Below are 22,093 nucleotides of genomic sequence, written 5' to 3' on the forward strand. Positions count from 1 at the left end.
AGGGTAACCTGAAAATCATTTTAAATTAGGGTTAAAAATATTTTCCGAGCTTTGATGAAATCATTATGCAGTCTTTTCTATCTTCGGAAGTATAACAGTGCACTCAGAAATTCAGAAATCCAAAACTGCCAACTCCAGAGTTCAAAATATACAATGGGACTGAAACATTACTATCTTTAGTCTTGATGTGGGAGGCATTCTTTGAATATTTGCATTTTAATTTCAAAGATTTTGAATACCTTAAAGATAAACAGATTTCTATGCCCAGCACTTTCGAGATCTCTAGGTGAAAAGAAAGTTGCTCTTCATATGGATATTAAGTGGTAGTGTCAGTAAAATAGGCCCAAAAAGACAAAATATCGCTGAATTCAAATGGATTTTAAAGCGGTTATGATTTTTTTAGCGTACTGGAGCAATTTTCTCAATAAAGACCATGACATAGGGCATACAAAGTGTATGGTAATATAAGGATGTGAGACTAATTACTAACTCATTACTTTGTTATTATGAAGTCCTTTCTATCAAGTGGCAAAAACAGCATTTTCAGAATGAAATTTTCTCACACTCTTTAGTCCTCATCTTTCAAGTACTTAACAATTTCTATGCATCAAGAACCCTAAAAGTTATGTCTGAGCTGACTTTTAGAGCTCCAGAAGAGTAAGAGTAGTATGGGTACAGTATTTTGGAAAAGAGGTGCACCATGTACAATATCAGCTGAATGTGACTCGTTTCCAGATGTCTTCTGCCACCATTTGCTGATGGAGTGTCCTTCAGCCTTCTTCACTTGTCATGCTGACAGGGAAAGTTCACATAGCTCTTCCAACTTTTAATTTTAATTCGTTGACCTCTGAGAAAAGCCCCTGACAAATAAATGGGTAAATAAATAAACCAGCTTGACAAGTTCATGTAGTTTCTTTCACTTTTGGTTAGACTTGTTGTTTGTATCACTGTCCCTGGATTCAGAAGTTACGGTTCTAACTGCCCTTTGCATGGGTACCAGAGGTGGTCTTCCTGGATTTCTGCCTCCACTGCACTTCTCTTGCTTTCTCTGCAGTTTCCCTTGGCTACCTCCTCTTTGCCAGCAGCCGCTTAAACTAAAAGAAAATTCATACAATTTTGTATTGCTCAGTTTTCCTGAACATGATCTTGCTCGCAGTCTGCCTTTCTCAGAGGAGACGCCGCTCCTGTGGCATAAGCTGGGGTTACCAGTCTGAGAGCCCCTAACCTGCCTGCTGAAAAAGGAGAGACATCCTCTGTAGAAGACTGTAATTTAAAAATGCCCACATTAATTAATAACTTCTCCTAACTTGGGATGACCTTTAGTCCTTTTTGCTGCCATCACAACATACTAATAGCAAAAAATTAAATGTTTCCTTAACTTCATGTTTTAAAGGAATGTCTGTTGGCTATTGTATGAACTAAAAATGGTAGTGAGCTGGTAGGGTAAGAATTTGGAGGTTTGCGTGACGTTCAGATTTTGTTTTCTTCCAACTCATCTGATACAAATTATGGCAAAATATTCTGTGTATTTACAGTTTACACAGATGCAAAGAGAATATGCTGGTATCATAAATCACAGATGAAGAGACTGCTATGCAAAAACTTCTGAACTGTTAGATATGTGGGAAATGATTAATGGCAAGGTTTCTGAAGAGTGTGAAAAAACATGCTTGACTAGATACACTCACGCACAAAGTTAGTGTATATAATATTTTGAGTGCTACAAACAGAAAATAAGCAATTTTGGAAAAAATGTATACTCCAGTGTAAATTTAATATTAATTACTTGAGGTTCTAGGCTGGTTTTTGTGGAATTAACAGGTGCTGAATTGTAACAGTTCACTTAAATTTAATTTGTTAAGAGTAAGAGACACTAAAGGCTCCAGACAAGTGTGCTATATTTTTCTAGGAGTCATTTATTGATCTTTTCTATTCACACTGCAGTGTCTGAAGGTGATTTAGTCTGAACAGCTCTTAGTTTAGGATCATTATGAGCAAAATCTGCTCAAAACTGACCGGCTGTGTTGGCCTCAGGCCATCTTCTCTCTGTGCTCAGTGGTGGGATTCTTCCCAGTATTGTAAACTTGCTTCGTTGTTCAAAACACTGTTTAAGTATATTCAGAATTGCTGTAGTCAAAGGCTTATAATTCTGGTTCAAAATAACAGCTGTACTTTTTGGGAGAGTAAACAAATTGGAAAGAAAGATTTTATTTATTTCGCCTTTTGAGTGTTTCACATTAGCATCACAAATACAATGTTTGTCTGGAATGTGTAGCAAAAGAATTTAGTCAGTATAGATTAAATGACATATTTTTGTTGTAGATGTGGTGTGGGGACTTGTGTGATTTCTCTTTAAAAAATAAGATCCTGTAATTAAATCTTTAGACTCAACAGGCACTGTGTCATGTTGGCATATTGCCGTGTCTTAATTTCCTTGGAAGACTAGAAGCCAAGTGTCTTAGATACTGGTGAAATGTTAAGAGATCCCAGCATGAGACACACTCCAGAATGTCTTAGTGTGATTATGAAATGGCCCAATTTTATAATATGAGTACAATAAAATAATGCATGTATTGTAACACTATGTAAAGAACATAGAAAATTAAAATTATGTAAGCTAGACACTTAATTATTTTGTTTTCTAGATTTTAGATGATGTTTGAAATTAAAATGAACTAAATTACATGTAAAGTAATTCTGAGTCAGTGTTTAGATACAGAAGAAGTAATAAAATACAAGTACTACAAGAAGCTATAGCAGGTAGTTTCTGTCTCTTTATTAATTTTCTCCTTTTTACATATGAGAACTGAGTGCTGCTGTGTGTATGACCCAGACAGTGTGCCACTAAGGACATTTTTCTTCACCATTCTCATTCCCAGTAAGAGATGAGTAAAATTTTGGATTAATTTTTTCTTAGTATCTTATTAAATCTCAGAAACTAAACTAACTCCGAAGGTGAAAAAGGAAGTAGTGGACAAAGGAAAAGAGAATAACTTGAAGAAGGCAGGAAAACAAACCATTTATGGAAGATAAAGGAAAAAGGATTAAGAATGGATTAATCAAAAGCAGAAAAAAGTTGATTTTGCAGGTGCTGTCTTAAAAATCTTGGGGGAAAAAAGAGGAAAAGGACAAGGTTCAGCTGTGCAACTAACCCTATCCAAGATGTCGTTCTACATGGCATGAAATGCCATATGGCAGGGAGACCTTGCCCCAGGAACACGCACATCATCTTCACGAGTGATTGTTCTGAAGCAGTCCAAAAATTCACCTGTGTAAACAGCTAAAAACTCATGTAGTTTATGTGTCTTTGATCAAACCTTCACTGAAAGTCTGCTCCTCTGTGGAGGTTTTAGGACTGATCTTGTGAGGTTTTTGAACACATAGAAAACATCCCTCTTATGTATTTTACCTTAGAACATATTTGCTTATAGTTTTGCAGAAGTGCAACTTAAATTACTTACAGTAATTTGATTTAAAAAAATACAGTAAGAATGATTTGAAGTAACTCTCATCCAAAATATGTTGCACAGTTAGACTGCATGGAACACTTCATGATTTTGAGTTAAGCCTTAATGTAAACTCTTTAACATCAACAAATATTTTCATTTTGCACACTGAAAGGGTTGCCACATTTTTAAAAGCTGAATAATGCTGAATGTACATGACAGGACAGGGACAGTCACCGAACCTCCAGAAATTTAGCACTAAAGGTATTTTATTTGTCAGACTTCTGGTATTTCCCTGACGGAGAAATCCTTCATTTTAAATAACTTCCAAAGCGCACAGAATAAACCAAATAAAAGCCTAGATACGGGACTTTATTAGGCAAACCTAAAATGAAGATAATAAAACAAATGAACAGGGTAAGTTGCAAGTGAGCATGTGGAAAATGCTCCTTACAAGGCATTGTTTCATGGCTTGGAATATTCTCCCAGAGGAAGTGATGTGAGCATCATTGCTTCTGAGCCATTTGTGAGCAGAATGTATGAGGCGGTCAGGAATGCATTATTGGGCGGCATAATAGTGCTGCATTAGAGCGGTTGACCCAGTGCTCCTTCTCCATCCAGAAACCATGTGTAGTTTTAATCGTGCAGCAAGCTCTGCTCCTGGTTACTTACTGTGTATTGTCGTTCTTTATATTAATGTGCTTATCCTTTATTCAGGAAGTGTCTAATGGCATTTGGGGGAGGGGAAACTCATTAGCTTCCTTCCTGAGCACTATAATTTTTATTTCCTGTTGTAACAGTGGCCTCAGCCAAAACTAACAATGTAGAAGTAGGGGGGAAGGGTTGCTTGGAGAAAACATTTTCTTTTCTGAAGCAAGATGTTGCTTACAGGAAAATTTTGTGGCAAACAAGCAGTTTGAAAACATCTTTTGAGCACAGTACTTAAGAGGGATTTTGAACGTGATGCTCTGTGTTGCACTTTACCCCCTTTGTATTAGGAGGATGAAGGTGAATCAGAGGTGTACTGAGCAGATTGTCTGCCCTCCCCTTCCTGTCCATTAGACGAAGAAGGTCATACCATCTTTCCTTCCCCTCGGCTGACCTGTGAAGGCAGCCAGTCACCCCATGTGAACCTCTCTCCTGGCTGTCCCCAGGTGCAGCACTATGGCTGCTGGCGGACAGCATGGCTCCACTGCCTTGTGCTGGGCCACTGGCGGCCTGCGGCCTGTGGGTGTCTGGCTGCACCTGGGGGGCAGAGGTCTGTTTCAAGTCTTCCAGTGCATGCCCGTCTTCCTGCCAGCACATGTCCTACTCAGGCTGTGCTAAGGCACAAGCTAGACCTGAAAGTGTGGTCTGGCCTACTTCTGACATTGCTGTATCTCAGCCTGAGAAGGGAACCATTTTGTCCAAGATTCACCTTGTATGTATTTAAACCCTGATCTTGTCATCGCTTTACACAGTTACTACTGTGTTTTGAGTTCCTTTTCACTCAGGAAATTTCAAGTCATTTCATTCTATCTTTGACTAGACATTCACTGACTTGAAATAGTTGAATTTTGGTGCATTAAGTGAATGGGGCACTAGCATGCTGTATGCCACAAACACAGGTCGGCACAGGACCAGCACCAAGCTGAGCCCACTAAGAGAAAGAATGAAACCTCTCATTATCTTTCTGCTGTATGGACTTAGCACTTTCTCTCTTGAATTTCAGGACTGAAGGGGTAACATTTTAATTAGGTAGCAGAAGCAATAGATACTCCTAACACTTGAAACTTTACTATTTTTTGAAACCACTTATTACTGATTGTTTTCTGTGTTCAGCTCTCCTGTTCTGACAGATTTTGTTGCCCATTCGTATTTGTGATATTGAGGTTCATACCTCAGTGCTGATATGAAAGTGCTAGTAGCTTGATGGAAATAAGAAAGAGGTAGTAATAACAGTATTTATGCTTACAAACTCTGTGCTGCCTTTTCCTCCTGTTCTATGCAATATGGGCAGTTTTGAGAATGAAGGTAGTGCTTTTGTTGACCGTTTTAAAAGAAGTGGTGCATTGAGTGGTTAGGAAATAAGGAAGAAAGCCTTTACTGCATATAATTTTGATTAGCAAAATATGCGAATAGTAACCACAGAGAATGAGGAAACAGACTGAAGAGTAAGTTGTGTCCCACTGCAGATGCAGCAGTTCACAGTTTGAGTTCCCTAGCTAATGTCATGGAAGAAACATACATTGGTGCTGTGTGTCACTGTGGAGAGCTATTTACAGGGAATGCTAAAACACAGTAGCTCATTAGCTGCAGGAGATAAAGGTCTTCAGGCATGCAGGTTAGCAGGCTTACCTTTGCCAAATTAACTTGTGAAATAACTGCTTTAATCAGAAATCTTTGTCCTTTTCCTTTCCCTGGAGTAGTTTCCAGGGATTTAAAAACTTAGGAGTGGAAGCAAAGGAGAAGAAGTGAAAGGATAGATGAGCTGTAAAGTTCCGAGTCTTGGCTGTCACTCGGGAAATCCCAATAAATGTTGCATTTTCCTCATTCTGTTAACAAAACACCACTCGGATGTGAACCTGATATCTGGCCACTCAGCTGCTGTCTTCTGCAAGTGGGTCTTATTTTGCCAAGCTTCCCCAGTTTAAGATTCAAAGGAGAAGAATGTCAGCCCTCCTATACTTTACTGACCTGAATCTTATCAGCAGATAGCTAGAGCTGTATAAGTTCCCATCAAAAGCCTGTATCACCATTGCCAGCTTCCCCAGCATAATACAGGCTATTTACCTGATAGTAGGGGGCACAGTGAGAGTGCTGGTTTGCTTTAGCAATTTGCAGCTTGTGTTGTGCCCCTGTAGCACAGCACCTTGGGACCAGCTAGCTCTCTATAATTAACCAGCTCAGCTGGTAAGTTGTTAGGTTTGCTCTATCAGAATGAGGAGAAATGGTGTAATAGGAGGATATACTGTAGACAGGAGGGTGGGAGGGAAAATACCTCTGACTGTTGTAGTTTTGTTTTTTTAGGATAAGGAACGTGAGGAACAGGTTTCCGTTTTGTGTTTTTTTTTTTCTTTTTGTTGTGAGAGTGGCAGGCTGAGTTTTGTTTGTTGTCTTGTTTTGTATCAGTGAGACAGAATGAAGAAAGGGCTACTGTAATGCTTTTGTTGTTGTTTTTTTGCTTTAAAACATTAATAAACCAAGCATGAGTAAACCAAGAAGTAATAAACCAATCACCATTTCTACACTAGGGTAAGAGAGGAGCTGCCATCCTTTGAAGTACTCAAGGAGACGTGCAGATGTGGTGCATAGAGACATGGTTTAGTGGTGGACTTACAGAGTTAGGTGATGGTTGTACTTGATTATCTTATGGGTCTTTTCCAAATGTAATGATTCTATGATTCTAAGAATCTGCATAATGGGTAATCTAAGAATCCACATAAAAATTAAGATAAAAAAAAATACATTGCAGAGCTTTAGTGGCTAGTTACTTTGAAAGTCTCCAGTTCTCATTATTCCAGCTATGGATTTTTGGTCACCATAGGATGTAAAATAATTGGTTCCCCTGGGAGAAGTAACCTAAGGGGACCACTCAGGTTCCAGGCACTCCACAGTGGCTTGCTCACATGTGGCTGCAGGCAGGGTTTCTGCCCGTGCAGCTCTTTGTTCCTGCTCTTGTCTTGAGGAACCCTGTGGCTGTGCCCAGCAATAACAGTTCATTTTCTCACATTAGCACTTTACTTCTTTCCCAGAGGTTTTAATCTGTTTAGCAACCCATTTGTGTTTAACTTTAGGGACACTGTAATTTTGCCTGGTGTTTTTTGGTAGGGCATTAGAAGAGCCACTGGGACCCAAACCAGCTGCAGGGATGAACATGCTGAGAGAACCACTTGCTTGTAATGCTGTGCCGTTCTTATATTTTGCATATACAGCATGAGGCTTTTTGGAGGACAGTAGATAAAAATGGATTGATTATCTAATTTTTCCTCAGTAATTTTAGATCCAAATACTACTTACTAGGTTTAAATTTCAGAAAGGATTTTTTTGTTGATTTTTTTGGGTGTGGAATTTTATTTTTTTTTAATATATGTCTGAGACACATGCATCATTCCAGATGGTGAGGTGCAGTCTGAATATTTCAAATACTGAAGCATCCAAAGCTTTGCAGAGCCAGGTCTTCAGAGAACAGAGCCCCCTCTCTCAGCTGTCTTTCGAACACTGCACTGAAACCTCTTGAATTCTGGTACATCACGGAGTAGCATGTCAGACTCTCTGTGACTGTTAGACTGTCCGCATTAATTTCTTGATAATAAGCACTTACCAGCATAAAAATGTTAAATCTTCATAGGCACAGTACTTAGGTCTGTTTTAACACTCAGAGGTGATAAAACTTAGCGCTGAAAAATTTACATTTACCCAAACGTGGATTTTCACATAACATGAGAGAAATTAGATATTTTTATAGGCTAGTTTGTAATGAGTTTAGTATTAATCATGTTTTTTCTTCAAATTTATAAGATTTTTCTTTCTAGCTATTTTTCAAAATGCATATTACAGACAGCTCTCTCAAAGTCCTTACCTAATGGACTTTCTTTTGTTATAAATGTTGTGCACCATGCATTGCATGCCACACTTGACTTACACAAAAATGCCTGAAAACAGAGGATTTTCAGAAAGGTTTAACTTTGGTCTTGTAAGGCCAGTCTCATTGCACATCCTTGGTAGCTGATGAAATAAGATACCTCCAGAGAGTGGCTCAGAGCAGCTTACTCACTGTGCTGGCTGGAGAGGGAGCCCCACTAGGTTTGTTAGTCTTTCATGGCCGGGAAGTATTTGTAAAAGCCTTATTTTCTGTTACATATAAATGGAGATATTTGAGCACATATAATTAATTTTCAGATTTTTTTTTCTTCAAAGTCTTGACCTTATGCTATTGTTTCTGCTTGGGAAATTAACTTCATGAAATTTAGGAAACTGCTTCACTTAAGAAAAAGAAAGAAATCTCTTTTAAAAAGTAATAATATTGCACAGTTTTTGTTTTGTTTTGTTTTAAAATCCAGTCTCTCATTACCTTAAAAGTACCATGCTTGTCATGGAATTAAGTGCTTGTTTTTCAGCACCTGTATATACAAAAAATACCACTAATTTTTAAGTCACAAAATTTAGACCAAAAAAAATATGTGTTGTACAACATACCGGTAACTCTATCAAGAGTGGAGGTGATGTTCGAAAACCTTCTTCAGTATGTCCTGTCAATGAAAATTTGCTGTCAAAACATCTGCGAAATCAGACATTTTCTTCTTGTACTAGAGGAAAGATATTTACAACTTGGCCTTGAAAAAAGCGGAGATATTTCCATCGGTAGTATTTCATTAATGTTTATTAATGTGTACTTTCATTACCAGAAGGCCCAGACAAGAACACCTGAATATACCATTTCTTGACTAAAACAGCAGTTTCATGGTGATGTAAATTCTGCATTTCAGCTTGCCCTGAAATAGCAATTTGTTTTCACTCTGTATGCTTCCCTTCTCAGCCAGCTACATACAGCAGCAAAACTCCCATTTGGATAGGCAGAGAATTACTGGATTTGTTATCTTTCTGCTGAAGTTGTCGCAAACTGCAGGGATTGCTGAATCACTCACAGGTGACCTAAAGATAACCTCAGACCTGTCTACTTTGCATTTAATATTCCAAATTCAGACTTTCAACATACTTTAACACATATTAACTCACAGCATGCTTATTCATTTGTGTTTCATAACTTGCAGAAAAGAGAGGTGCCAAGAAACTTTTAATCGTTATTAGTGATGATGTTCTTGATAAAATGGGAAAGTGCTTGTGTGGAGGACATTGTCATGAGAACAGGAATACAATAGTACAGCAGTCTTAAAATCTTTGGAAAGCAAAATGGGATTAAGAATTGGATTAATTAAGTGATTTAAAGACACTGTACTAAACAGCTTAATTACTAGAGGAAGTCAGAATGTGAGACGGGCCTGTCATACCAGCCTAGCTAGCGCAATTGTACCAGCTGTGAGTTTTCTGTAGAGCATCAACAGAGAGTAAAAGGGAAAAATGTTCGGAGCAGGAAGAGGAAAATCAGCAGCATTCAGCCAACTTTCATGCAGAATGTTAAGGACCGAGCACAGGGATAGTTAGCTTTTAGAATTGCATCAGGTACCCGCTGATGTGATTGAAAAGGATGCCATATGACAAGACACCACTCAAAATTATTTGGAATAATGGCTTCAGGAGCTAGCCATGTTCAATCATGAATTTTAAAAACATGCAGCAATGTTTCTCTTTTTTGTGGTCAAATTATTATGACCCCAAAAGTCACTGAGAAAACACTTAAGAAAAAAGACAATGCAGTTTTGTATTTCAGCAACTGTAAATATGAAAGTAATGCTTTGAATTCCTAGAGATGCATTTAGTGGAGAGCATACCCTGCGTCAACATCACCAAAGTTAAACCAGTTCCTCCAATCTGTTTCACATTAGCTCTTGCTTGGGAGGCATGTCTTGGCACAGCACATGAGCTGAAACAAACATCCTTACTTCAGCAGAAAATTGTCTGAAAGCATAATTTAACATATTACTCCTATTTCTTTGCATCATCATAAATAAATGAGAAAAGCCAAGTATCTAATTTTTAATTTTAGTTCTGTCAATTTTTAGAGAGTATACAAAAATTTGATAATCCTTCTATTTCACTATCTAAAGATGCATATTATTTCTTAAATAGTAAACATTCTGTTGAGATTTGTAGTGTCTCAACCTGTACATGCAATAATGATTTTAGTAACTTTCAGTGAATACTAAATACTTATTTCAAAATAAATGTTTTTTATAACCACTCTTCAGAGAATCTTTGCCTAGAAACTGTTAAAAATAATCTATAATCCTAGAAGACATAGCTAAGAGACAGGATTGTCGTGTTGTCTTTGAACAAGAGTTTGAAATGCTGTTATCATTGATAGCAAGTATATCTTTAAATTCTTTCTGTTATCCTTAGCATACTTAGTATACTTCCAAACTAATGCGTAGTTTTCAGTTCTGTAATAGAATTTCATTATCTCAGCTAAGTACAGTGAAAATCTGGGATTTGACGCTGAGATATAGTAAAATAAACTGTAATCCTACTTAAGATACAGAGGTGCTGTGCTCATACCGAGGTTATTTGGGTGATATGTTACTCCGTGGGGAGAGAACTATCTTTTAGGCAGATGGTACTCCCCAGGTACCCCACCTTAGTGAAGGTCTGACAAAGTAAACTGAGGCAAACCCAATATTTTCCCCAAAAATGTCAAATGTGATTTCTTTTGATCTGACAACATGCACATGACTTGGTTATTAGTGGAATTATTGCTATAGTACACTATCCATTCTTTATCACTAATAATACTATGTAAGATAGAGCAAACAGAAATATAGTTCCAGAATCTGAATTGATTTGTAAGGAGCTGCAATTTGGAAAAAAAAAATGAGAAGTTGTGAAGAGTAGCATTATGATCCTTTACAATGACACTTCTAATACTGTTATCTGAAATTAAACATTTTAGACAAAAATGTGTCAGTGAAACAACATCAACAATTAATCAGGACTTGTGCTACAGATCTTTAATTGTTCATCTGTCAAGAAAAAAAAAATCCTCAATTTCCAACATTCCCTAAATTTATGAACTTGAATAAGTAGTAATAAATATTTATCCTTTGTCCTCAGCATAAAAAAAAATACATCTTTTAAGTGTTCTTATGAAGGCAGCATATTTGCATCCAAAATACTCAGTAAAATGTAATATGCACTTTTTGCTTGTCTGTTTCTGTTGAGTTAATTATTTGTTTGTTTGCGTAAAGCTGGATAATGCATGACATTCTGTGAATTAGAAGGTATTCTTTAAGATAATAACTAGTAAGTAGGTAATAACTAATTAGATTTTGGGTGTGTTATTCATATCCACGCTTCTTGTGAGACAGCAGCCAGAATGCTGTGCAAAAGATGTTGGGAAAAAGAAGGTATGAGAAAGTGACAAAAATAGAAAGTTGGCTTTTGGATTATTTTGCTGCTCATGTTGCTCTTTTGGTGCATCAAGGACTGGTCACAGATAAACCTGGTGTCCCCATCGTGTTTATTTACATGCCCCTGTTTACAGTTCTGTTAATTGACATGACTGGATGTGGTGAATTAATACGCAGTACTGATTTGGGAAAACATTTGACTTTCATATGAACTCACTTCTGTGTTCATCTCAGAGCTAAGAGTCTTATTTAGGCTTAGTAGCAGTGTGGGCTTTCAACATTGACTTCAAGGAGATTTCTAGCAAAAATCGAGCGTTTTCAGCTTTCCCTCCCAACAGTAGGCTGCAGTCACCATGCTTAAAACTTCATACCAGCAGCAGCTGTCACTTCTCTGTGTTATCGTTCACATCAGTTCTTGCACATGCCTGCCTCTGTGGAGATACTTGCACAAAGCTCAAGAAAATGCAACCAAGGTGTTGGGTGCTGAGCCTGCAGCCCTTGTAGGAGCAAGGACCTGCCTGGGCTGTACTGTCACAAAGCAAGGTGTCAAACAGGTGACAGGTCACATTTTGAGACTGCAGCACTTTTTGTAAACAGAGTTTCTGTTCACTGTTCACTTGTGTAAACTACCTGCGTGTTGGTGTCAAAAATCAGCCTGAAATTGTGTTATTTTAGTGGAATTTATTGTGACAGAATGACGGAACATTTTTGTCTGGCAACTACATTTTGGTTGCATATATATTGTATGTAAAAATATCATATTAATATTCTTATCATTTATCTAAATTCATTTACATTAGAAAGTTAAGTAACTGGAAAATAAAACAATGATCAGTTTACTTATTGCAATATCGGAATTGTCCTTAACACCAAGATAAGTGTCCATTTTATCTATATTTGAAAATTGTAGCTTGAGCAGTGAATTACATCATTCTCACATTAAGATTTACATGAAATGTAAAATGATGCTTCATACATAATATAACCAGTTCTCTGTATTTGTCTGCAGTGGATTTCCTATGAAAATATCATAATATATGATGCAGAATCTAAATTCCAGAAAAACTGTTATAAATGCTGTTATTTATGAAGATCTTGCCAAAATTCTCGTGACCTAACTCTGTCTGAAACTGGATCCAGAAAGAAGAAAGGAAGCTTGAGTATGTTTGTAATTACTTGCAATAGTACAAAGTACATCAGCTGCCTTTTTCTGATTCTCATTCAAAATCAGATACGAAATTTTGGTGTAATTAAAAGCTTCAAGTTTATCTTTAATGTGTTAGAGTCTCTGCAAAAGGAATATGAAAAGTAGGAGTTCCTATGCTGTATTTTCAGCATGTGCTACCTAGATTTGACAGCTCTGAGAGGCAGTATAAACGTAACGTCTTTTTTGATTTTGTTGCTGTTTTTTCTTGATTTTGGCTTCAGAAAAGTGGTGCATAGAATATGCAACTGCAATAATAGAATGTGAAGCCAGTTCAGCAACTGGGTGTTTCTTCTCAGTCTATTTGCTCCATAGGACTCGTGAAGGTAGGTTAGAATTTTTTCTTTCTGAATCACCTCAGACACATTTGTGCTACAAAATTTTACTGATATGAAAGATTTTATGTGTATATACTGATGCTGCTAGAGTTCACTTTAATGTGTGCAACCTGCACTGCCTTCACTGCTACACTCATAGTGCATCAAGCTGTACAGAAAAAGTGTGTAGATGCTGTAGGTAAGTTGTGCCTTTCCAGAGACCACCCAGTTTACCCTATTATGGCCGAGCTAAGACCCATTTTACAGAGGCCCTGTAACCAACTGTGCAGATCTGGGGCTGGTGTGGAGGATGCTTGGATGATGAGGGAATTGGGTGGCCACAGATCTTCCTCACGTAAATTTCTAACTGAATTGAAGTTGCCTCCCTGTAGAAACATTTTGTGATATATATTAGTAAATTAATATGGCAAAGTTCTTTGTAAATTTTTTTATTTACTTTGTGATTTCTTTGTTGGTAAACACTATTCTAAACTGTGGCTGTTAAAAGCTACTTATCAGACACAGTTTAAATTGTGTTTATATTGTAGCCTGTTCTTACCTTGTCCAGTGTTGCATGGATATAGCAGTGAATGTCCACAACAGCTTTCATTGAGGTACACAATTTTAATTAATAAGTGAAACAGATAGCATAAATTCAGAATATTAGATATCAGAGCATATAAAATTTTCAATTTTTTAAGGAGGCGAAATATCATATAGAAACATTAGACCAGCTTGTTGTTCCTATTTAATCTTTTTTGAAAGTGGAGTAAGCAAATTACAAATATTTACAGTGTCAAACTAATGGAAATATAAATGATAAGCAACCTGTAAAACATGCAAAAGAAAGACATCATTTTACTGTCGGACTGTGGAAGAACAACTGAATAATTCATCAGAATAGAATAAATAAGAATATCTCAATGTAGCTGTTGCAGGTTTGTTTATTGATCCACCTGGTATAAATTTCTAAAATGTTCATCATATGGTGTAAGCTAGAAAATGTGATACAGCTAAAGCACTCAAAGTGCCATATTTCTGGTTTTGTCAAGTGTATCAGGGAAAAACATCCCAAACAGACAAACGCAAAAACAGAAACAAACCCCAGTATTACATAATAAAAAAAAAAGTACTGTAATTTGTTTAACACAGAAGACTGCACTGTAGAGGAATGCTTTTATCTACAGAATTTGTAAAATTATTAACCAGTACTTTGCCAATAGATCTGAATTACAGGTATGTCCACTGAAACTGTCATTATGTCCTTCTCCCTTCAACTCAGAAATACAGAGGAGAGGTGGTTTTACACAAGGGTCTGTAAACTACACAGTATTGAGTCTCAGATAGCTCAAGCCAGTTAGAATCTCAGAATAGTTTGGGTTGTAAGGGACTTCTGAGATCATCTAGTTCCAACTCCCTGCTATAGGCAGGGACACCTCCCTCTAGACCAGGTTGCTCACAGCCCCATCCAGCCTGGCCTTGAATGCTTCCAGGGAGGGCGCGTCCACACCCTCTCTGGGCAACCTGTTCCAGTGTCTCACCACCCTCACAGTAAAGAATGTCTTCCTAATATCTAGTCTAAATCTCCCTTCTTCCAGTTTAAAGCCATTTCCCCTCGTCCTGTCGCTACATGCCCTTATAAAAAGAAGTCCCTCCCCAGCTTTCTTGTAGGCCCTTCAGGTACTGGAAGGCCACTGTAAGGTCTCCCTGCAGCCTTCTCTTCTCCAGTCTGAAAAGCCCCAGATCTCTCAGCCTGTCCCCATAGGGGAAGTGCTCCAGCCCTCTGATCACCTTTGTGGCCCTCTTCTGGACCCACTCCAACAGTTCCATGTCCTTCTTGTGCTGGGGGCCCCAGAACTGGATGCAGTACTCCAGGTGGGGTCTCACAAGGGCAGAGTAGAGGGGCCTTCCTAAAGCATCATGGTCCACAGTCAAAAAAATGGCCAACATCAGTAAATTAATCGTTAATAACTAGCAAGAAGCAAGGAGCTGGGTGTCTTTTAGTTATGATTTTTTTTTTCTCCAGGAACCACAAGAACTGAGAACAATTAAGTAAACTACTCTGGATCACTTGTGTTACCACCTCCAGAAGACCTTGTTTTTCGTTTCCCTCCATCATTCCAAGTAATTCCCCTTTGCCAGCCTCTATGATACTATGTCACAATATCACTGTTCTGAGCTTTTGGCTACTCCAGGAGCAGCTCTTCAGAATGACATCGGTCCTTGATCAGAGAGCTTTCTGAGGAGGCTGACGAAGCTGTCCAGTCTCACATATGAGCTTCATCAGGCTCCTTTCTACATGCCTTTTGCATTAGCTAAGGTGTACAAAAAACACCCCCTAAGAAAGGGAATACTTTGGAACTACTCCTCTCGGAAAGTAGTATCTTTCTTTATACCTGTAAATGTGTGAGAAAGACTTAGGTTTTTCACTGCTACTCCTGCTGCTCTGCAGGCAAGGAATTGCTCTGCACTTCTTGCACCATTGCTGAAGAGCTGCGTGCTGTTCCCCGAGGTTCCTCTGATAACTCACTAAATGTTATCTTTGGGCAGCTTTTAAATGAAGCCTCGTTAGGAGATTTAATGGCTAACAGAAATATTAACAGATACAGTGTTAATTATTTTCTCCCCTGTTTAGGGATAATCATTATTTCCTTTTCTTTTTCTTCTTTTGTCTGTTAAGGAATTTTTACCAGTTTTCTTTTTTGAAATTAGTTTCAAAGTGTGGTGAACAGAGTGAACTCTGTGGCGGCAGACTCCTGTGTCCCTGTAGGAGCATCACATTGTGAGAAGTCATTCTCTCCTGCTCTTATGAACATCATTTTGCAACCTGGGGAGTCTAGCAGAGGTCTCAGTAGGAAAGGACATCTCAGACCTGTTCTCCATTGTGCATTGCAACTGTCCATCTTGCATTAATGCGTAGTATCATTTAAATAATGTGAGCAGGAGCTCACATTATGAAGCTTGGATTGGAAGGCTTTTGTAAACTGTTCATGTGTCAGAGGAGGTGCTGCTTAGCTCTTTTTCTGAGAGTTTGCAACTTAAAGGTTTTGTATATCTGGATTCAAACTGTTGAGATGTGTTTGTCCAGTGATTATAAACTGTTCAAATGCATTATTCTGTAGCATTAGCTCCAATGGACCTCTAGCAGTGCTTCACACATGGCCAATAAAGATAGACACAGCTAAGACTGCACAGCAACAATCAGGAATTGGTATGCAAGGGATGACATTGTAATAAGCCTCATCATTATTTGTGCCCCTTTAATGGGATACAGAGGCTGCAGTGCAGGCTGTTTTGGACAGTTTGAGATGCTCAGGCTTTTAACATCATTGATTTTCTCCATCAGTGATGCTACTGTTATTCTTCATCTAAAAATAAGGAAGTAAGATCCACCATACTTCACTCAAACTGTTTCTGCACCTATTCAGGATTTTAATCAATGTGATTATCCAATGTGTAGGTAAAACAAGTCATTTTGTACTTAAAAAATAAACAACAAAACGACAAACAGCTGTCTCTTCTGTTTTCCTTTAGAAATGTAGATAATCTAAAAGTTAAGTAATGGACATCAACAGAAGCTATGCAAAAGCATGGAAGGTTAACAACATTATTTTGCTTCAGGAGTTATTTCTGTGAATTCAGGCAGCATTGTGCTCTAGTCCCATGAACTTCAGGCAATGCTCACAGATAACTGTGTTTACTGCAGTTTTATCAATGGGTCTGATTGGCCTATGGGGCCTCTCGCTAAGAAGTGTTGTGATTCAAATGTATTTGCTATCTCCAGTTCACCTGGCAGATTTTCTCTGTCAATTACAATCTCAGCACTAATCCTACTGTCCAGGTCTTCACAAAAATACGAGTCTTTATCACAGAGTTTTATGGTGAATTAAACTAGACACCAGTCAGCTCTGACACTAGTAATTTTTGCAGTCTGTACTTTAAAGATGCATAATAGACTTTTGTTTGACAAGAACATACAGCTTGGATGCGAAGTATGTTACTATTAAAAAAAGGATTCTAAAGCACAGTTTAAGCCATTGAAAAATCTCTGGTAATTAATTGAATATTTCCTTTCTGCTTGGTTTAAAAAGATCAGCTCGTCTTTGTGCCAGTTTTTAAATCTTACCAGCAATATGCTTTAATTTCCTAGACAGAGTGCCAAACATTTGGAAATTCAGTTTCCAGATCTGCATCTTTTGGATATCAAGTGTGAGCATACAATGGACTGATAAGTTAATAAACATAAGTCCTTCATATTCTGTAGGGGAGATATTGCAGATCATTAGTAAACTGTGAGTGGCTGTCATTGCATTGTGTGTGCATGAGTACTTTCACAAAAGATTGTAAGCCTTTATAGGTGATTCAGCCTTATGCCCTAGCAGAAATGTATTGTAGGAAGGAAGAGTTCTAGAAATTAAAAGTAATTGAGGTTCCAATACATGACAACAATAACAATTTGGCTTCCCTTTTTGTGGCGATCTCCTGCTTTTAAATTGCCAGAAGCAATATTCTTTACTTGCTTATTCCAGCTGAAGGATTTGCGAAGGTAACTAATTTCATCCTCTGATTCACTTCTTAAAAATATCTTCTTTCTTTTCCCTTCCAAAAATGTAACCTGAATTCTTCTAATTTGTCACGGTGTTTATTTTGGGGGTTCATAAAATCATGAGCACTACTAGCAGAACTGTGAGCATTCCTTCTTGTACTGTTTGTAACACATTCCTGTTTTGAAGCTTGGTATAATTCTGAAAGAGTATTGAAGTCTGTTGAAATTATCTCTAAAGTGCTTGGAAATTGCGTATAAGATGCATAAAATAGTTTCTTTATGCTGCATGTATGTCTGTGCATGTGTGAAGACGTTTATGCACATAAAAAAATGACAAAATGTGCAAGTTACAGTTACGTTTGTATATGTATTGACATAGATGTAGTATTTTTTAAAATTAATTAAGATCTGTCTAATCGGTACATATATGTGTATCTGTAGCATCCTTCCTCTCAACTTACACCTGTCTTATTAGCAATTCATTATGCTTGTATAAAATAAGGCTAGACACTAAGCAATTCTAATTTACCTTCAGAGGAAACAATGACAGTGACAGACTTAGAGAATTACTTTCTGTGTTTTGGTCACAGCAGGTTTTGATTTTTTTTCTTCTTTTTTTTCTTTTGGTTTACTGCCTACCATGCAATGACAAAGGTTTATTTTCCCTTTGTTCTTTTCAGAGTGCTGCAGCAGCTCCCAGTCCAGTGCTAGGAAACATTCCCCCAGGAGATGGCATGCCAGTAGGTCCTGTACCACCGGGTTTTTTTCAGGTATTCAGAAAAATTATGATTACACGAATTTTAGGAAAGAAAATCCTCCGTAATAACTGTTTAAAAGTCTGTAGAAAAGTCCTGTTTCTAAACTATGTCTCACTATATGGTGCAATACCTGAGAGTTTTTCTTTAACAAAAGTAAATAGGCGGAGAGGAAGGGCTCTCTTTGACTGACAAGTATTCCATTACTGAAATAGTACAGCACATCTGATTTCAGAATTTCAAGGATAAGTAATGGTACCAGTGTGTGAGTGAAGACTGAAATTGCTTGAATATGATTTTATGACAATTTCTTACGATAAAGTATTACAGTTGCATTAGAATTTTTTCAGCCACTTTTAGCCCTATGGTAAAGCTGCGGACCATATTTTGAAGATGTTCAACTTTCAATGGGAATTAGACCCAGGCAATGAGGAATATCTCTCTGAACATCTCTCTGCATTGAAAATCTCAACATTAAAGCCTGAAAAACAAACCAGGGATTTGTACTGTCTGTTGCCTCTAGTAAATTTTGTCATAAATGAATTGAAAAACCCACTTAACGCATCGGGCAATAATGGTATAGAATGTGATGATAGGCAAAATGGCAGCTTCTGGTGCATGACCAACCTGACGGCTATGGTCTGAGGTTGGACAGCTTGCATCTCTGCAACAAAGCTCAGTTGTTTCTCACGTAACTGATAAACTGTGGCTTTGTATCTGTAGCAGCAAATGCAGCTCTCCCACTTAAAAAAGTTTTTTAATAACAGAGTTTTCCACCTCATAAACTTGATCTCATGATGGGAGGGAACAACCCAGATTTCCGTGATTGTGGTGTGCGGAGAAAATCATGATAGGAATCTTATGTTCCATTAAAAGCAGGTGTCGAAATCCAGGTAGAGACAAGTGTTTCATTGCTTCTCCCTAGAGATGTGTAGTCAAAAGAAACATTTTTCATCTGGGTGAAGAAAAAGAAGAGATGTTTTACTTAACACCTCCCTATTATTTTGTTCAAATGGTGACTATACAAAAAACTGGTGGGATAGCAGTCTTTACTTTGTTTTTTGGCCTGTATGTGAGTTGCAACACTGTTTATATGGTGCTCCATTTCAAAGAAAAAATGCTGTATGTAGTATTAATATTTACCTAAAGAGATCCTGAATGTGGCAGGAGAGTGTTGTTCCCTTGATCAATGTAAAAAAAAATATGTGATTTTCAATACATGCATGAAAGGTTGTGTTTAACTATCAAATGTTTTACTGTTGCTATTGACAAAATCCTCAAGCTGGCACAAGTGATTAATTGTTTTATTTCAGCTTTTTCTGTATTAAACGACTGGTTAGGTATAGTTTTCTATCAGATTTTTTTCTAATGTGTGTATTTATGTAAGTATTTCACCTTTTCTTACCTCAATCACCCACTCCAGTCAGAATGTCAAAAGAACTGAAGCTTAATGCTTTTTTCTTTTATTGTCTTAGAGGATAATCAAGAAGGGGAAGAGGCACATATGTGACAAATATATGAAAAATAGAGGAGAGAATAACAGTTTTAAAAGTTTTGTAGGAGAAGGGCATGGGATTTTGGTTCACACTAGGTAAGCATGATAAGACATCTATCCATTGTAGATCTTTGAAGATATAAGAAAGACAAGGTGACAGAAAATTACGGTTAAGAATGGGTAAACGTTTTTTGCATGTCAGTATCTGTGTTCAATCCAAAATGGCACTGAGGGACATAAGTAAGTCAGGTCAGTGTTTAGACTTAATGATCTTGAAAGTCTTTTCCAACCTGTATGATTGCATGATTCTATGATTATTTGAGAAGCTAACAGCTTTTTACCAAGGCCTGGGGTTAAAAGTAAACAGAGGAAAATCCATTTGCAATGTAACACAGTTTGTGACATTAATCAGAGCTATAATAACTCAGCAGGACATCTGGTGAGCTCCTGCAATGCACGTTCCAAGAGCTAATCTGCACAGTCCAGTTTGGGCTCCTCCAGATATCATTGTGCACTTCTTCCTGGAATTGCTGAATCCTTGTCACCATGTGTCTCTGTAATATGACATACTAAACATTAGTCCTTTAATGTCTTAGTTGTTAGTGATCTACTTGCCTTTGTTGAATGGCTCAATTAACAAATCAAGCATTTTTCAAGAGACTTTCCATTTGCACTGTAGTCATCTGCTTATGAATGTATATAAAGAAATAGCATTAACATGGGAGCAATCCCAACAAAGGGAGTTAAGCCAAAATGGGGTCAGTTACATAAGGGTGTGCTGAAACACTAAGGTGTGTATAAAGCAAATGTGTACAGACAGACCATGACAAGTGTTGTGGGCTTGGAGGGAGTGCAGACAAGGAGGAGTCAAGAAGCAGCAAGTATCTGGTTGTAGTCCCTCTGAGAGCTGAATGTTACCAATGTAAATTTATATGAGGACAAGAAAATACATTGGCAGATAGCTCTGTGTGTGACCTTGAAAAAACTGAGGAACATTATCGTCTGTTGCTGTAAAAAGGAGGTGAAAAAACAAGTGAAAGAAACTCCTGGTCAAAAGTTTGTATTTGCTTCATAGATGTTTTCTTTCTAGTACATCTTTAAACAGAAAATCAATTTCTGTATGCTCTTCTGCAGCTTTACTCGTCCTTCTAGATCATGTGAATAAACCAAATCACAGAAAACACGTTCATCTGTCTTTGAATTCTGCCAAACTGCAGTCCTTTTTCTATGAACTACTGGTCTTCTTTCAAGGAATTTGCACTGAGACCTGCAACTCCCTCCTGGGCTATGAAAGTGAACAGTTTGGGTTTTTTTGAGTATCAAAAGATTATAGAAACAGCAGAAGATTGGCACTTCTGTCATTATTTAGTTCACTGAGAGTTTACACTGCAAAAACATTGTAGCAACTCAACTTTTTGCAATCTAAAATATCTGGAAGACCATCCAGATAAAGTTGCCTTTCATTACTTTTGTGGAAACATTTGATTTTTCCTAAACTAAAGATGTCCACAGCTACCTCCTTCCAGCTCTGCTTGGCTAACTAAAGTTTGCTGGATGACTTTGAGTCAGTTCATTTCTCATCAGTAGTGTAGCTGTATTTCCACAAGCCACATGAAATGCTGGCTGGGATTTTAGCAGAATGATGCTCTTGCTGCAGTTCTTCCCATGACAGGTTGGGGAAGGTGGCATTTGGGATGATGGGAGCCAGGAAACCTTACCCAAGCTCCAATTTTACTACTAGCCCCTAATATTAGTTCTGTATCTTTTTATAGAAGACAATAATCCAGTACAATGGCATGGCATGTGGAAGTAGATCAATATTGGAGTAGAGTGATTTTCAGACAGAAAAACCACTAAAACCTCTACTTTGCTCTCTAAAAATGAGGTTTTTGTGTTTCTGTAGGCCACTGCTGCTGACATTACTCAGCAGTCTATAATTTTATGCCTAGTCCATTGAGGCAGAGTTCTGAAGAAAGAAGCTGAATCTGCATTGTACGTCTGTGTTTGCATTTTTGTATTTTCAATTCAGGTGACAGACTTGAGCCAATTCAGGTGACAGACTTGAGCCTGCAGCGCTGAAAGCATTACAGTGATACAGTGGAAGGAAGATGGTAGAGTTGTGTACAGCTATTAGTATCAACTGTACTTCCTTTTTTTAATGTGAAGTTGTTTAAAATGTCAAAAATTAGTTTGGAAAGTCAAGAAAACAGGTTTTTGTGGATTTTGTATGTGTTTCAATTTTGCCCACCAATAGGCGTGTATTTTAATGTAACTTTTAATGTCATAGGTTTGTATTTTTATGTCCACATTACTTCATCTTCCTTCAG

The 22,093-nt window shown here is 37.6% G+C and overlaps 1 protein-coding gene across 1 annotated transcript in view; it reads left to right on the forward strand.

The window, feature by feature from the left end:
- Window positions 1-22,093, forward strand: part of SSBP2 (single stranded DNA binding protein 2) — a 147,299-nt gene that overhangs the window by 63,200 nt on the left and 62,006 nt on the right. Inside the window, exon 4 of the mRNA XM_021381525.1 lies at window positions 18,197-18,286. Within this exon, the coding sequence (XP_021237200.1) occupies window positions 18,197-18,286 (90 nt within the window). The remainder of the gene's footprint in view (window positions 1-18,196; window positions 18,287-22,093) is intronic.

The sequence above is a fragment of the Numida meleagris genome, chromosome Z (genome assembly GCF_002078875.1).
Source record: "Numida meleagris isolate 19003 breed g44 Domestic line chromosome Z, NumMel1.0, whole genome shotgun sequence".
NCBI classification, from domain to species: Eukaryota; Metazoa; Chordata; class Aves; order Galliformes; family Numididae; genus Numida; species Numida meleagris.